General features: G+C 46.8%; 1 protein-coding gene across 1 annotated transcript; it reads right to left on the bottom strand.

Annotated features, from left to right (window-relative positions):
- Nucleotides 1–484: 484 nt before the first annotated feature.
- On the bottom strand, nucleotides 485–16,543 carry MCUR1 (mitochondrial calcium uniporter regulator 1). Its single transcript, XM_075585666.1, has 9 exons — nucleotides 16,132–16,543; nucleotides 12,175–12,291; nucleotides 10,411–10,514; nucleotides 9,621–9,722; nucleotides 9,027–9,068; nucleotides 4,959–5,030; nucleotides 2,507–2,560; nucleotides 762–876; nucleotides 485–565 (listed from the first exon to the last, which is right to left on the bottom strand). The coding sequence occupies exons 1-9, from the start codon at nucleotides 16,271–16,273 to the stop codon at nucleotides 510–512; spliced, it is 804 nt and encodes a 267-aa protein (XP_075441781.1). The 5' UTR covers nucleotides 16,274–16,543; the 3' UTR covers nucleotides 485–509.
- Nucleotides 16,544–18,269: the final 1,726 nt, after the last annotated feature.

Genomic DNA, 18,269 nt, shown 5'->3' with positions numbered 1-18,269 from the left:
ATAATAGTAATAATGAGGCTAATTTTGGAAAGCAGCAGTATAAACGGTTATCCCTCATTCTGACCGTGGCAAGCAGTAGATCCAAGACTACACGCAACAATGGCTCTCGTAGTTTGCGTCCTACCAGAAAGTCAGTAACCCACCATACCAACGTCATGTTTCTAATGGGACGCCTGGAGTTTGAGAAATTCTTTACAAAGAAAGACAGAACAGTATAGCAAAAGCGACTCCTATTTCCTCGTCTGGACGTAAAAATATTAGCATATACATCCACATCACACAACGTGCTGTACATGAGGCACCATCTTGGATATTTAATATAGTACAGCGGTGGTCCATCTCCATTCTCTGGTTACACAGTTGATTATAAAAATAAATAAATATAAGAATGCCACTGAATTCATTACACTCGAACCGTTTAGAAAAATATTCGTGGCCAGCAAGACAGGTTTTGATGATTAAAGGGAGAAAAAAAAAAATGATGTTTTACGGGTTAAACGAATACTTTATTACATCCACAGCCGGTAAAATCCAAGTACGATTGTAAGGCATGTAAACACTGACCCTAAAGTAAAACAAAAACAAAAACACTGATTCAAGGCAAGTTTCAATATGGCAGACGCATCAATAACTACAACCTTATGTAAAGTATTTTTTCTTTTAAATGTAAAATGAAACTTCAGTTGAATTCTCCTTCCTGAGGGAGAGGAAAAAAATACAAAAGTAAACAAGTGGGAAATAATCTCGGTCCAAGTTCTTACCTGCAAGATATTTGATAGTGTCAAGTTTATGTGATTCTAGCATTGTTTTGAGTCCTGCTACCTCTGTGTCTATCTTCCTTTTGGTTTGTGTCATTGCCCTATCTTGTTGAGTATGCTGAAAACAAAATTAATAAAATGTCAAAGACAGGAACAAAAACAGCTGCACACCAAACAAAGCATGAAGAAAACAAAGAATATGCATCTCTATATATGGTTATCAGACCATGTTTATCTGTTTTTAGCAATTGGGAACTACAGCTGGTGGATTTGAATCCTAGACTCAAGTGAGGACCAATCTAGTTCTTTGAGCATTTCGCAGTGATGTGTGTTGTAGTTGCACTGGAGAACAAAACGGCATATTGAATTGTAGAGGGTGTCAAGTTTGCTAAGGTGGGTTTGGGGTGCCGAGCCATATACTATGTCTCTATAGTCGATAATTGGCATTAGCATCTGCTGTGCGATATGCTTTCTGATCAGCAGATTTAGGGGGGATTTGTTCCTGTAAAGTACACCTAGTTTGGCATAGGTTTTGGATGTCAGGGTATCAATGTGCATCCCGAATGTTAAGTGGGAGTCAAACCATATGCCCAGGTATTTAAAACTAGTGACAGGGGTTAGGGTGGCGTTAGTGTTGGTTCTGATCTGGAGCTCAGTCACTGGAAGCTTTACAAATGTAGTTTTGGTCCCAAATACCATTGTTACAGTCTTGTCAGTGTTTAAAAACAGTTTGTTTTGGGAAATCCAGTTTTCGAGTCTCAAAAAGTCAGATTGAAGTATGTGTTCAAGGTCGGAGAGGCTATGGCTGTGTGCATATAAGATTGTGTCATCTGCATACATGTGTATTGAGGCTTCCTTACAAGCTGTGGGAAGATCATTGATGAACACTGAGAAGAGTAGGGGCCCCAGAACAGAGCCTTGCGGGACACCACAGGTGATATCCAGGGGGTTGGAGTTAGAGCCTGAGATGGACACATGTTGGGATCTACCTGATAGGTAGGACTGAAACCAGTTTAAAGCAAGCTTCCCTATTCCAGAGTACTGGAGTTTGTCAAGCAGGATAGCATGATCAACAGTATCAAAAGCCTTTGCAAAATCTAGGAATATTGCACCAGTGAGTTGTCCCAGTTCCATTCCACACTGGATTTCATTGCAAACTTTTAGCAGGGTAGTTACGGTGGAGTGTTTGGGGCAAAAGCCAGGTTGGAATTGGCTAGGGAAATTTGTCTTGTTATAGTAATCGCTTAATTGGGAGTGGACACATTTTTCCATGACTGGATAGTATTGGGAGAAATGGTAACATTACACAAGTGTAGGTTGGGAAGGCTGAGGAAAAAGGAGACAGTTAATTGCACAAGATCATACAGAGTGTAGGTATCCAAAGCATTGTACATATGGAATGCAAACACCTTAACCACTACATACACCACATCTCATCTTGTGGCATTACAATCTAGTCTTCACTGCTGGTAGGAAATGCATTGCACACAAATCAATCTGTATAATGCATGGAACAATGTACTGTGATTGCAGTGCATTCATGCTCATTCCTCATGGGATACCAACAGGCCAGGTTTTAAGGTTAATACATTGTGAGCAAGCTGTCTTTGTGATAATTAGAATAAGGTTAGTTGCAATGTAAATGAGTAAAATACTGAAAATCTGGGCGGTTGTTACCCCTGGAGGACAAGGGTTGTGTTACGGAGTCCCAAAACAGCGTTCAGATCTTAAACAGGGCATATACTTACCAGTTCCACTATTTCTGTTCCGACTTCCAGCAGCTTCTTTTCATTATCAGCGTACTGGGGGTGGAAAAATTCCAATGTAACACTTTGTGCACAATCGTATTGAGCTACCTCCTTAGGACTGGCCAGATAGCACACACTGTCCTATTGTCCTGTTTCTTTTCAAATGTTCATAGTAACGGGAACCTTAAAAATGGCTACCATCATGGCTAGCTAAAAACGGCTTTTTTTTTTAAGTGAAACTTCTTTAGTGGCACCTCTGATGGGATAAAACTGGATAGATGGGGGGGCGAAATGTGAAACGGAAGTGACGTCACGTAATGGACGCCGCTCCGCTCACACGCCCCTCCCCTGTCACATGTGGCGGCGGCGGTGGCGATAGCCGCCGGCGCCGCTCCTAATCGCCGCCGTACCCCTCACCCTCCCACACACCCACACCTAGTTGCTCACATGCGGCGGCGATAGCCGCCGCTCCTAACTGCCACGGCGCCGCTGTTCCGCCGCCCGCTGCCATGCCGCGCGCCACGCATGCGCAGAAGCGGCTGCCAGCGGCGCCTGGCAATAGGGTGGTTTGAGCACGCCGCCGGGAGGGGGTGGGGAAAGGGGGAGCTTGAGCGCGCCGCCGGGGGGGGAGCTTGAGCGCGCCGCCGGGTTGTGGGGAAGGGGGGAGCTTGAGCGCGCCGCCGGGTTGTGGGGAAGGGGGGAGCTTGAGCGCGCCGCCGAGGGGTGGGGAAGGGGGGAGCTTGAGCGCGCCGCCGGGGGGTGGGGAAGGGGAGAGCTTGAGCGCGCCGCCGGGGGGTGGGGAAGGGGGGAGCTTGAGCGCGCCGCCGGGGGGTGGGGAAGGGGGGAGCTTGAGCGCGCCGCCGGGGGGTGGGGGGGGGTATCTGCTCAGAAGACTCAGACTGAGCCCCCCGGGTCCGCAGCTCCGTCGGGGGTGGGGGGAGTCAGGAGAGAGGGGGCAGGACACAGACAGAGAGACATACGGTGTGTACACACAGAGAGATACACATACACTGACATACACACACACTGACATACACACATTGACTGACATACACACATTGACTGACACACACACACACACTCTGACGCACACACACACACTGACTGACACACACACACACACACACACACTTACTCTGACGCACGCACACACTCTGACGCACGCGCACACACTGACGCACGCACGCGCACACACTGACGCACGCACGCGCACACACTGACACACACTGACACACGCACGCACACCCCAGTGATGTACCGAACACCGCCCCTGAATGATGTGCCTATTCCTTCCCCCCCACTGTGAGCTCCCCCACCCGCTCAACATTCATGATGCTGGTACTGCTGCCAATAAACGCGCGTTATTAGTCAATTTCTGTGACAAAAGTCAAAGAAGTTTCACTTACTATGCGCGTGCACAGCACAGTAGAAAACCAGACTGTGTGGTGCTCTAAAACGTAGACTCAGCAACTTCAATTATAATGTATACATAATGTTTGTCCTCGAAGTATCCCACATATAAATGGTGACCACCTATAGCATAAACACCTATTTCCACCAGGTATCAATAAACCGGAAGAGTATAACCCCAATTGGTAAATACTCACACTAGCTAGTGTCCAGCCAAATCATTGAATAGGAAAAACGGTGTAATAGAGTAAATAAACTCACTTAGAGCAGGTGGTCCTCCCGGGATTAACCTTCCTAGGTGCGTGCATCCGGTACTCCACAGCAAGGGCAGATATCCAGAAAGGAGAATTGGAGCACAGCTACATAAAAAATATGCTAGAGAGTGTTTCCCAAACCAAGAGGTTTATTATGGTCAGAGCATGGTACCAGAAAAAATAGAGCCCTCAGGCCCCCACCGACATGTTTCGAGCGTGCGCTCTTTATCAAGGTGTACACCTTGATAAAGAGCGCACGCTCGAAACATGTCGGTGGGGGCCTGAGGGCTCTATTTTTTCTGGTACCATGCTCTGACCATAATAAACCTCTTGGTTTGGGAAACACTCTCTAGCATATTTTTTATGTAGCTGTGCTCCAATTCTCCTTTCTGGATATCTGATACGTGCACAGCACACACAGCTTTTTTTTTTTACTCTGTACCGATCAGTGCAACTTTAAATTAGTTATGGATGACTGTCAAACTAATCAATCTCTAACAGTGGTGGGGCACCCACTATTCTCCTAGTCGTGCCATGGGTCAACAGCGACAGCCATGGCTGTATTGGGTACACATAATGCTTTAACAGGCAAAGAAATACCACAGAACAGAAGACATAAGTACTGACTATAGCAACAATTAATTATCAACATTATTTCATCAACCAATATTTTCAATGATTTACCTGCACATAAAATTACTATAATGATTTCTATGGCTGATGCAAAGTTCATATGCTACACGTATTGGTGTTTTTGGAATAATAATAATAATAAAAAAAAAAAATACCATTTCTTTTACTCCGCTTTTCTCCATGTTAAAATCCAACTTGATGTTTGCGCGAACCTTGACAATTTCATCCTAAAAAAAAATAATAAATAATAATAATTTTAAATCGAGGGAAATTTAAATAATAATACATAAAAAGGTACAGCCGCAAAACCTTATCAACAATGGATACAGTCAATGTAAAACTGGAGGTGCATAAAGGAATATGGGACATACACAGAACACGATGGGGAACCCCACAAAGGGTCACACAAGGAGTTCCTTGTTATTTGCACTCACACAGTTATAATAATATTCGATAATATATATAAATGACCCAGAAAAAATATCTCAATACTGGGTGTTCATAAGAGCTACCAATGGCTCACAGAGAAACTCTAATAAAACTCTAATAAAATAAAACAATAAAATGTTATTAACATATATTCAAAATAAATGACAAAATGTGAACTGCTATACATATGTGAATAAAATCCGGTGAGGTAAGGAATAAGGCGTATGAGCAATATGTGCACTTAATATAGAATGCACACTAAGGTGTGTAAATGTGTCTTAGGCTAAGGCCCCGGTCTCTCCGCTGTAACGCGCGGCCGCGCTTTTGGCGGCGCGTTCAGCCGATTCCCCGGTCTGCAGCTCACTGCAGGAGGAGAGACCGGGGGGGGTGGGGGGGGCGGCGTGGCGGAGGAGTGACTGGGGCGCGGCCATGACGTCACCCGGCAGGTTCGCCCTCATTGGCTGAACCGCCGGGGGGCGTGCCTAATCGCTCGACGCGAGTCCTGCTCTCAATTCTATTGAGAGCAGGAGTAGCTCTCGCGCGAGCGCTGCGGCCCCCCCCTCGCGGCGGGTCCGGCGCCATTGCGGGGAGGGCTCTCGTGCGCGCAGCGTCCGCCACAGCGGACGCTGTAGTTGGCAGCGGGGGCAAGGCCTTAGGCCGCGCGTATAATGCCTCCGACAGTCACTGTCGCCCAAAAACAAATGCATTGCCGCCACCGCGTGCGCTTATAGTAAGCGCGACGGCGACAATGTGACGAAGTGACACCGCGTCGCGAATTTTGTTAGCAGGCAATGTTTGATTTTTCAAGGGCTGTCGCCTCATGTGACAGCCCCTGAACCAATCAAATGCCAGTAAGCTTGCGACGCTGGCGCAAAGCAAAATATAACTTTCGCTAGCGGCGACAGCAACGGGTGACGTCACCCGTCGCAGGCACTATACGCGAGGCCTTATAGATATGCCATGGTAGAAAGATCAATTGAGGTTGTCTTTTCTATCTGTCTACTCCTGGAAGAAGAGGACGATGTAACCAGAGGTAAGTTTGTATGAAGTCACAGTAGTACATGAGTATCAATAACTCCCTAGAGCAGTGGTGCGCAAACTGAGGGGGTGCGGGGTTTACAGCTCGCAACGTGACGTCATGATACCCAGACGCCGGGAACCACGGTAAGGAGGGAGGGCGGGAGGGGTTCTGCGCGCGGAGAGCAGGACAGCCGGCAGGGGGGCGCAGGGGAAAAAGATTGCGCTCCCCTGGCCAGGAGAATTGTATAGCATAGGCTAGAGCAGGGGTGCGCAAACTGGGGGGCGCGGGGTTTACAGAGGCCCAACGCGCTTCCTGAAGGCACTTAAATTAAATGCCGGGGAAGCGGCGAAGGACTCTGTAAACTGCCCTTACCTTGGCTCAGACGGCATCTGGAGACGCGTCGCAATGGCAACACGGCATCAAATGACGCCACGGGGTCATGTGATGTCACGTTGCCATGACGCCCAGAACACTGGAGCCGAGGTAAGAGAGGGGGGGGGGGAGGGGGAAGAGGGTGCGCAGAGGTTGAGAACATGCCGGCAGGGGGGCGCAGGGGAAAAAAAAGAAGATTGTGCTCCCCTGGGCTAGAGAGTGTATTATTCTCTTGGTTTGTGACAGCAGCCAGCTGTTTGTTATATAAATATATATATACATAATGTTTTTGTCTCCGTTTAATATATAAAATTGAGATATAATAATCTTTGATTATCTTTTATGACATTTTAATATTGGTCAAGCTTTTTTTTTTATAAAAATGTAATCTGACTAATGGTATATAGCATCTAATAATCTACCTTATATATTATGCTGTATCTTTGCTAAAGCTGATTGAAGAAAAAATAAAGAATGCCGATTTTGAACTGAACCCGATTCCTGAGTATTATATCACGAAGGCTTTTCTAACAACTAAATGTATATTCCACAGAAAAGGACATTTCTGCTAGCCAGTTTTAACCCTTACCATTCGCCTGGTTAGAATCTATTAATTAATTTAAAACCAGAGACAGAACATGTTTTATGTTCTGTCTCTGGTTTTAAATATATATTGCCATGCTCAGTAGAACTCCTCTGTGACACTCATATGCTTATATATATGTTGTGGTTATTTTGGGGGTTCAATAGGAGCTTGTTAGGTGTCCAGTATGTTTTAGAATCTATTAATGAAAGAATTTAAAGGAAATAGATTGTATTATTGTTTCTGTTTATACACTTAGCTTATATGCATGACATGAACCACTGTCCATCACAAAGTGTTGTTACCCCTTCTCTACACGGAGGTAAATAGCTAGCCCCCTGCAGGTATCCCTTACAGGGGTTAACAGACTACACAATAAAAAAAAAGGTTGATTGATTGATGTGGGGTCCCACCCTTCCGGTGTAAAAGAAGGGGGACTAGCACTCCTTTCAAAATATCCCTGAAGGCGGCTCCCTCGTGCTAAAACGCGTTGGCTTAACATTGGAACAAGCACGCAGTACCCCCAAGATTGGAGAGGCTCCACCTGCAGGTTCCTACAACTCACAGACTCTGCATTCCAGCAGCGTCTGCGTTCACGTCGGTTAGACACAGTTCACAGCCCACGGGATTTCCCAGAGATGTCAACTGGATACTATCGGAAGTGACGTCACATCCCGGTTCCAACGGAGAGAGGGAGGAGCATGCCAGCCGCAGCAGCAAATTCTCCGGGCAACGAGCGCGATCCCTTGGTGTCCAGCGCACACAACTTTGGCAAGAACCCACTGAGGATGCCCAGGAGAGTGACGCGGGACTACAGATCCCCCTGAATTGGGCTTCAACAATCAGGCAATTTACCCGGTTTTATTATTTTATTGATTAATGTGATATTCTGTTTTGATTATTTTTCACAATATAAAAATATTTGCTTGCATCACGTGCACCCCTCTTTTTTTGTTCTTTTTGGAGGTTCCTTTGGAGGATTGGTTATCCCTTTATTGGGGCTGCAACCACTGCAAGGGACTTTATCCGAAACTGGACTTTGTGTTTTTTTTGGCTCACTAGCATTTTCCACCGACTACCTACCTAAATCAAATTGGAGTAATAATTTTTCATTTATGTTCAGTTAGGAACTGTATCAAGGTTTGCTGATTGTTCATCAGGTACCTATATCACCTGCCTTGTCTAAGGATTTATTGTGTGGTTCATGTCATGCACTGTGGTAGAATATCATCTCGGTGAACAATTACCCTCTATCGAGCACGCAGATCAGGTTAAAACCAAGTTAAAACTTTTTGGCAACTCCCTGTCCGCAGCATATCTCCATAATACCCTCCTGAGGGAGGAGAAGAGAGGGGGGAGGAGAGAGAGGAGAGTGAGGAGAGTGAGGAGAGTGAGAAGAGTGAGAAGAGTGAGAAGAGTGAGAAGAGTGAGAAGAGTGAGAAGAGTGAGAAGAGTGAGAAGAGTGAGGAGAGTGAGGAGAGTGAGGAGAGTGAGGAGAGTGAGGAGAGGGAGGAGAGGGAGGAGAGGGAGGAGAGGGAGGAGAGGGAGGAGAGTGAGGAGAGGGAGGAGAGGGAGGAGAGTGAGGAGAGGGAGGAGAGGCTGCAGATGCCGGTTAAGTCCTCACGCGGCGGCCATTTCGCTAAAAAACAAACAACAACAAAAACTTGGAGATGTTTTTAAATCGGGAGCGACGCTCAGACCGTGTTATAAGCGGATTTGCGTTGTAGCAGACCGTGCTATAACGGGGTTGAGCTATGTGTATGTGCATATATATATATATACGTTGTACCCTTTCCCACAAAAATAGACACAACTCACACTTAATTGTCTCTTCAGCTGCTGTAGTTCAATTTTTACTTTCTTCAAAAGAAACAAACAAACAAAAAAATAGATTAGAACTCAAACAAACAGCGGATAGGACAGAAGTTAAATTAGAACTTCACAACAGACTGCAGCAGTCTGGATGACCACAAATAATCCTCCCAGAATGGTATACACAGTACAGTATGAGGAGTAAACACATGCATAACTGATGCATAGATGGTGTCTGATCTGAAGTTTAGCTCAGAGCACCCGAGACACCTTTACACGCAAGAGTTGACTTTTACTTCTATTTATTATGTATGCTTTTTTATACAGGTTACTTCATTCTCAATGGAATGGGATATAAGTTGTCTTATGGAATAGCACCACTTAGCAAATACTAAAATCGTATTTTACACACCATTTTAGCTGCAGCAGGGCAAGCTTTTATACTAGACAGCTGGTATCATCCATTTGGGGCTTCTTGTAATATCCATGCAACTAAGGCAACTACCATTGAACACCAATAAAGTAAAACCATGCAGGTGTTAAAACATCATAATCCTTCAAAGCCTTATTATCAGCCTTTATTTGCTTAGTTTTAAGTACCTCGTTTTCCGTTCGAAGTGCCGAAAATTCACTCCTCTCCAGAATGATCATGTCCTTCTTCACAGATGCTATCTGCGACATGACCTGCTGAAGAGAGATCTCCTGTGGAAAAAATAAAAAAATAAAAAACAACAACACAACCCCAGCTTAAATCCAACAAAAGTGAAAAGTGACCATTAATTAACAACCTTAGTAGAGCCTTCAGTACTGAAAAAACATGCAGGAACAGCAGGCTCCTCACATGAGACTGTTTCATTTCGGTAACCTTACATGGGCTAAACTCCTATCAGACCATTAAGATGCAGTTAGTGCCCTGTTCGTCTGGGATTGGTACTTAAATAATGCACCTACGATTAGAATATCCCTGCATGCTTATGACAAGAGGAATTCTACTGAAAAAGTGAGAAGTGTAAGGCTGAGGCCCCGCTGCCTGCGCTGTACGCACATCTGCGAGGCAGGCGGCGCGTGCAGCCAAATTCCCCGGTCTGCAGAGAGCTGCAGGGGGAAAGACAGGGAGGGGAGCGTGACTGGGGCGCGGCCATGACATCACCTGGCAGGTTCGCCTTCATTGGCTGAACCGTCGGGGGGCGTGGCATTGCACTCCATCACTAGTTCCCATCTCAATTTTCATGTGTGCCTCAAAAACCTCACCGCACAGCGGCCCCCCCTCACAGCAGGCCCTGCCCCATTGTCTGGCGGCTCTTGTCCCTGCAGCGTCCGCCATAGCGGGCGCTGCAGTAGACAGCGGGGACCTGGCCTAAGACTGCCTCCCAACCCCCATGCATCTAACCTGCTGCACTTTGGTGAACATGTCCTTGAAGATCACATCCATGTTGGCGTTAATGATTTTCAACAATGCAGATACAATGATCTCCGACTGCTGCGTTGTGAATCCTGAGCAAGAGAAAACCGCAAAACTCAAAAAAACAAAACTGGCCAGGGAGACAAACCCCGAGCAGAGACAGACCCACAGAACAATGACCTTCAGATACTGTAGTACATAGGAGCTCTTCAGGAGTTCAGAGGCTTGGAGAATATTTTCGTTGTGTTGCGAGTGGCTCATTGCAAATTACAGGATATAGTAGTTTAATTAGAAGAAGAAATACATTGATCCATGTGCTGCACCAAAAGTAACACTGCATGTATCGGAGATGCACAATAGAATGGAAGCAGTCAGACTTGCAATACATTATCCAACATCTCCACCGCTGGCTTCAGATTATTTCATATATTCATTACACATAATTAAAATTGAAGCATTGCAAGTCTAACTTTGAATAGAACAAAGACAAATATCATAGAATATAGAACTCCTACTGATTTTGGGAAAGGCCAGTTATGCGTTTACAGCAAATAATTCAGTTCTTCATAGCTACAGAAGACCCACTTTAATCCATAAAGCAAATTTTACAGAATGACTTGTAGTACAATTTAAAGCTGCAGTTCAAGCAATATCCTACATGTTTTTTTTTTAAATAAATCAGTTCTGTACTATGAGAAAATACTTGAGCATTAAAAAATGTATTCTAATGCAACAGGCATTTTTGTTCCTATAGCAACATATACAAAGTCACATCCTCTTCCCCTTTTGAAACAGCATCACCTTTTATAGCCCTGCCCTCTCTAGCTGTGAACCAATTGAATCTAGTGCCTGCCTGGTCACATGATCTTCCTCACAGAACTTTGTCAGTGCAGCAGACGATTACCCAAGATGCATTTAGTGAACCCCCAGCCAAATTTCAGCGATCGATTACAGGAGAACGGATTTATCAGCAACTTCGCTAATCACTCGTCAGTGTGTAGATTGTATTGATGCACATATTGAATGACATTTTTTTTGAAAGGCAGCTTTAAAATGATGTTCTACCACATCTGCACAACTAATTCTGCGTATTCCCGCTCTCGTCTAATCAGTTAAAGCTCTTATGGAAGCTATCTCCAACCATGTAACATCCTTGCAATGCATTGCAGGCCACTCTAGGAACACAAATATTAAATACGGACTGCAGATCTTTAATGTTCTGAACACCAATAGGAGATCCCCAGTGTGGGGGATGGACGCTTCTGTTTATTACTGTGTGTTTGGAGGTGGGGTGCAGGAGAACACGCATTATTAATATTATTAGTAGCTGTAATGCTGGGAAGATTTGGGCTAATTTACATTCCCCCCCCCCCCCCCTTTAAAATACGTGTGCGAGTGCAGCGCTGTACGTCGTCCTGTAATAAAAGGTGCATTTCCCTGTAGGGCTTACAGTGAAATACTTGGTGTGTGCAGGAAAGAGCTGGCTTTGCGATGTTGTAGCATTCTGTTGCTAGCAGGAGCTAGGCTGACAACGGCAGTCATATTGTGTCCACTGAGCAAGTATTGTAGCTCAGTGAGAAGCCCCTTTTATCTGAGGAACCATAGGCTCCCTGGACGTTGCTGGACCGTTGGTCATCCTTCTCCGATTCAGGTAATGTTAAAAGAATAAAAACGATACTGCCCAAAAATAAAGAAGAAGAGCAGACTGCTGCGGAAATGACTCTCACAACAAAAGTAAAGAAATATCATTACCATTGGCCTCCAGAACCTGCACAATTGCATGAGTGTCAAAGTAGAATTTCTTCCCCACCGATGAGAATATGTCCCACTTCTCCGAGACATGTCGGGGTGATGTTAAGACACTGAAGTCTGCAAATAACAGGGAACATTTACACGGGCTATGTGAGCAAAAAAAAAAAAAAAAAAAACCTTACAAAATATCCCCTTCAGCATTTGCACAGTTTGTTACAACTAGGCGATTTTCCTAGGTCACCAAGATACGGGTCCAGAATGTTGTAGCGATTTATTTATCCAGTTACATACACAGAGCCCCTTGCAATGAGTTGCAGGCCTCCCTGGCAGATGGGCTAAATCAGCAATCTACACTGCTCGACATTTATTTAACTGTTGTCCTTACCTGCCCCGTGGTTCTCCCATGTCCCCTGAGGACTCCTCAGTTCCCAAAGCTCTGGCAACGGCCAGTATATCTGCCTGCCAGATACAAAATGGCTGCAGGGTCAGAGCTTGCTTCAAGCAGCCAATAGAAAGCCACAATGTCATAAGGCAGTGGTTTCCAACCTTTTTTTGGTTAAGGAACCCTAAGTGAAATTCTGAGGAACCCCCAACCCTCTCTAATAGCAACTCTGTGGTCAGACGCATTGCAAATTCTTTTGTATTTGATACAATTGTCAAATTAACAGAAAATTACAGGGAAACCCTTTAGGCATGCCTGGGGGAACCCTGGTTGAAAAACACTGTCATAAGGAGATGACATTGAGGCTTTCTGTTAGTGACCCAGCAGCCATGTTTGTAGTTTTGTCAAAACTAGGACAAAAATTTAAAAAAAGATAAACCCCTACCCAAATTGGGAACTGGGGGTCCCTCAACCATGGGAGACATAATTCAGGCAATTTAAATAAATAAAAAAAATGCATCTTTCAGCCGTGATCTGTGGTTGCGCTGGGACGGACGGACGTCTGGACGTCTGGAGAAGAGCAGGGGGAAAGACAAGATCGTGATAGTGGGGGCGTGACCATGCCGTGACGCGGCTGGTTTGCCCTCATTGGCTGAACCTACGTGACCATTGCTCGGCCGCGGCGCCAAAAGTCAAATATCTTGACTTTTTAAATTGTGGTCGTGCATCCAGCTTCCTGCAGCGGGGACAGGTAATTACTGGGGCGGTTGTGTGTTCCGCGCACGCCGTCGCAGGCAGCGGTGACAAGGCCTAGATGTGTCTTGAGACTTGACATCGTTTGTGAAATCTAATTTTGATGATCAGCCACACATTATACAAGTTATATTGGGTAAAAGAAGTGACAAAAACCCTCCATTGTACAGCAAATAAAAAAATACCGCTTGTGAGCACATTCACATGTCTTAGACAGGGCTGCAACCGGGTCTTTCCCCATTCTCTCTTAGCATAGAATTATTATTATTATTAGAATGGTGGATCTTGAATGATAAATAACATGGTGACCTTCTTGTCACCTCTCGAATATGGACCCAGGGATAATTTTATGATGTTTCTTTGAAGCTGGGTCTACCAGATTATATTGGGTCTTTCTCACTGACTGCCCCACACCTCTGGAACGTCCTACCCCTCAATATCCCACTAGCACCCTCTCTATCAACCTTTAAGGCCGCGTCCAGGGTGAAGCTGAGCACGTGTGCTCGACGCAATTAAACACATTACGGCAAAGTGTTGGTCCAGAGTGTGTGCTCAGCTGCTTGCAGAGACAAATATATTTTAATTTGTAGTGCGATCGCCACGTCATGTGAGCGATTCGCCCTCCCCCGCCCCTCCCCGACACGTGCAACTACACATTTTCAACTTGGACAGTAATCGCCCTTGCTTATTCAGCGTCTGACATCACGGCACTCGAGCGAGAGCTTGCTCTCAGCCTGGACATGGCCTAAGGCTGCACTTAAGAGTGCCGGCGACGGTGACATCACGCTACGGTTGCTGGAAAAATCAAATTGACTTGACTTCCAGCAATCACGACCCATCCGTCGCTCCACATCTACTATAAGTGCACACGTTGGCAGCAATACATTTGTTTTGCCGCGTCGCCGTCACTATAAGCGCAGTTTAAGGCTGCGGCCCCACTGGGGCTGACTGCGCTCATGCTTGAAAGCGGCGACATCACCAGCTCTCCAAGCATGAGCACTTGGTGTCCTGTCTATTTTGCAAGCGCGCGCGTGGGGGTGTTGGGGGCTTGTTGAACGCGCTTCAAACACATTTTTTTGTCTCCCCAAGCGCCAAGTTTGGGTGAGCACTCGTGCACCGTGTGAGCGGGGACAGGCCAATTTAAATTGCAGAAACTAAACTCGGCAAGCGCCGTGCGCTCAGCGCTAGCGTGGCCGCAGCCTTACTGCTGTGAAGCGCTATGTACATGGATGACGCTATATAACTATGTAAATGCCTGCCAGCTGTCACATTGCTTACATGTAAGCATGTTACACCTCTAAGGCCTCGTTCAGGGTGCTGGCTTCGGAGGGAGGGCGTGCTGCCGTGCGTGCTGCCGTGAGAAACAAAGTATTCAATTTGAATACTGGTTTTCAGGGTAGCAACCGCCCTGTCTCCGAAGCCAGGAGTTGAAGCTGACTACAGTTTCAATAAACGAAAATTTCGTTTTTTGGAGCTGCAGCAGCGTCACAGGGACCAAGGCAGCCAATGAAATCATTCTTCAGAATGATTTCATGACTGCAACTTGGATACTTACCCTGCCGTGTGTAACCCCGCCCCCTCCCCGACGCTGAAAAGTCTGCTGGGGGATAAACACAGATCGCCCAGCAAACTGCAGCACTGCCTCCCTCACGCCCTCCCTCCGAGTCCTGCAGCTGGCACCCTGAACGAGGCCTAAGGCCTCGGACATGGTCAGCGCTTAGGCACTGACCTGTGCTGAGGCGCGCTGCTGCTCGGCAGTGAGCCCCTGCAGCCGCAATGAGAGTGGCTTTAGCAGGGGCTCGCGCACGCAAGCGTGCGGAAGCATAGGTCTTAGAAATTTTTTAGATTTTCGCACTCATGGGAGCGCAGGGCCGGTCACGTGAGCGGTTCGCCCAATGAGGGCGAACCAGCTCCGTGACGTCACAGCCCCCTCCCCCCCCGGACGGCGCGCGGTCTAAGGCCAGGGAAAGCACCCGCTTTCCCTCAGCCTCAGCGCGCCTCCGCCCGGCTTGATTCACCCTGGACGCAGCCTAATTCCCCAATAGAGTACGGCCCCATGACCATCCATGTGACTACCACAGGAGACAGGAAAAATAAGTTATGCTAAAACGAGTTAAACCCCGTAGTTGCTGGACTGCTCACACAATGCAACCTCCTTCAATGGCTTTACCGTGACAGCGATCAAAGCTGAAAAACAAGCTTTCCTCTGGCATAATGCAGAGGAACCACTGATTCCTGGTTCCCCTGCAGTGCCAGACACAGGGGCTTAGTGACTACATCTTTGGGGATTGGGGGAACCCACAGGGGTAATGGGGAAAAAAAGAAAACATTGCATCACTATTACCAAGCAGGATTGCGCCTGCAAACAACACATTAATGTTATAGTCGACTAATAATAGTACAAATGTAAGGCTGCGCTTATAGTGCGGGCGACAGCGACGTCGCGTCAAAACAAATGCATTGCCGCCGCCGCGTGCGCTTATAGCAAGCGCGACACGATGGAGCGACGGCTTGGTCGCGATCACTGGGAGTCATCTCAATTTGATTTTTCCAGCGCCCGTAGCCAGCACTATAAGCGCAGCCTAATGGTTATTATTGTACTGACAGAACGAGCTGCAGCCTAAAAACACACATTTGCTGGAAACCTATGTATTTATTAGAAGATTCATTAAAAAAAAAAAATATTTCATTGAAAGTGGTGTGAACGTGTTGGTTGCTGCGTTCTCTTGGACCCCGAGTGATAAAGTAATATAGAAGAGGAGCAGGTGACTGGGATGCACGCGCCCTCCCTCCCTGTCAGTAATCAGCAGTGGAAGACTCACCTCTGGGGCGCATGCGCGTGACAGTCACGGGAAGGATGCCCGCGCGCCTCCACACCCTCCCCCCGCCGCTGCTGCAGCTGGAAGGGGAGCGAGTCCGGGCCGCGAGGACGTGCAGCGGCGCGCGGGAACTCGCGAACACCATCCCCGCGGAGGAGGACCACCACACTCTACCCCCTGTCTCCCCGGGCAACCTCCGCAAACACGTGACTGGATAGGGAAAAGATGAGGGCTCCGCTTCCGCAATGAGTTTATGCACAACCAGCCAGGATTGTTGTGAAGGACAAGGGGGCGGGGCCTCGCGTCACCGGTATCATCCTGCCTAGTGTAAATCCCGACAGCTGACTACGCCTTGCTGACTTCAAGGTATCGCGGTCCTCTCCGGCTTCCGTCCTCCCAGTATCCTGCGACGCAAGGAAATGCTCTTCTCTGCCCGCCCGAAGCGCCATCATCGCCGTGATGTCACTGGGGCTTGAGGGCCTGGCAGCCATGATTGGGTCGGGCGGGCTGACCAGAGCTAGTCAATGTGTGCAGGTCGAGTTGAAGTGACATACAAGAAAAGCGATATTACAGATACACTGTGACATGCAGCATACAGGGATTGGGGATCAGCCATCATTTGTTATGCGCTATGCAATCAGTGCTGGTGTAATAATCAGAGGAGTGCCAGACCCCATAACGTTGGGACTCTAAGTCTGCACTGATTGCCATTTATTTTTTAATTGGAATTAAATCTTCTTGCTGTTTGTTTATAATCTGATTATCCATGTGTTTGCAAAAAAAAGTGTGTGTGCGCAGAGCACGCACATTTTAAGTGAAACGTTGTTCTCTTTTGTCACAGAAATTGTATTTGTGATGGTGATGTTTTTAATTAAAAATCAAAACACCATTTCAGTGCCAAAACACAAAGAAGTTTGACTTAAAACGTGTGTTTTAGCTTTTTGCACGCCTATATTTAAAGTAACAGTGAATTCCTCGTATGTGTGTGGTGGAGTGTGCGCTCCGCATGTCTTGCAGGCTCTCCAAGCGCTCCCTCCCCCCTCTGAGGGCTCAGCGCTCTCCACCACGCGCCCGAGCTCTCTCAGAGCTACGGGTACACGGAGCGCTCAGCACTGTCCCCCCTCCAGTCGAGTAACGACACTCTCAATGCTCTTCTCCCCTCCCCTCGGGAGGTGCTGAGGGGGATGCGGTGTGCTCAACCCCCTCCTCCCCTGTTGGCCCCCATACTTCGCGACGTACGCACGCGCGTTCGGCACAGACTACAGGAGTCTAAGTATTGAAACTACCATTGGCTGCAAAGTACAGCGACAACGCTGCTGCAGTTGCGGGAGACTTTTGAAACTGTGATCTCCGGCTGCAGCAGCGCGACATCAATTTCAGCAGCCAATCAATGCATGCTGAAATTGACCAAAGACACGGCAGCTACACACACGCACGCACACGTTATGTTTCTGTGATTTTACAATGCCCGTGACATATATATATATATATATATATACATAATACATATACATACACACACACACACACACACACATATATATACACACACACACACAGAGATATATATATATATATATATATATATATATATATATATATATATACAGTGTTCGACAAACCTATACATTTGCTTGCCCCGGGCGAGTGGATTTAACCCCCGGGCGAGTAAATATTGGCCCAAGCAGCACACGTTTGGTACTAGGTGGCGAGTAGATTTTTTTGTGTGGCGAGTAGATTTTTTGGTGATTTGTCAACCACTGTATATATATATATATATGTATATATATATATGTATATATATATATATATATATATACATATAACACATACACATTTATACACAGGACAGAGGGAACCAGCAAATCTGCTGAGCGGAGGGGGGCGGCAGTTTAGCAGAGCGAGCCAGGAGGGGAGACAGGACAGAGGGAACCAGCGCACTCACCTGGTAGTCTGAAGATAGGTCAGTCGGGGGAACGAGGCAGCAGTGGGAAAGTTTTTTAAATGGAATGATACCTGGGTTCCCCTCCACAGCGCTTGTGCAACTGGTCAATCGGCTTCCATAACTCCCCCCCCACCCCGACCCCCTCCTGATGCTGCGCAGTGAACGTGAGAGAGGCAGATTGACGGCGGAGTGCTTC

The sequence above is a fragment of the Ascaphus truei genome, chromosome 2 (assembly GCF_040206685.1).
Source record: "Ascaphus truei isolate aAscTru1 chromosome 2, aAscTru1.hap1, whole genome shotgun sequence".
NCBI classification, from domain to species: domain Eukaryota; kingdom Metazoa; phylum Chordata; class Amphibia; order Anura; family Ascaphidae; genus Ascaphus; species Ascaphus truei.
This window is presented reverse-complemented; position numbering and strand designations above follow the sequence as displayed.

Coding starts and splice junctions, on each gene's coding strand:
- MCUR1 (XM_075585666.1), bottom strand. CDS start 16,273: ATGGTGTTCGCGAGTTCCCGCGCGCCGCTGCACGTCCTCGCGGCCCGG. Junction 12,292..16,131: donor CACGCGCATGCGCCCCAGAG/GTGAGTCTTCCA, acceptor TGTTATTTGCAG/ACTTCAGTGTCTTAACATCA. Junction 9,069..9,620: donor CACTTCGAACGGAAAACGAG/GTACTTAAAACT, acceptor TTTCTTTTGAAG/AAAGTAAAAATTGAACTACA.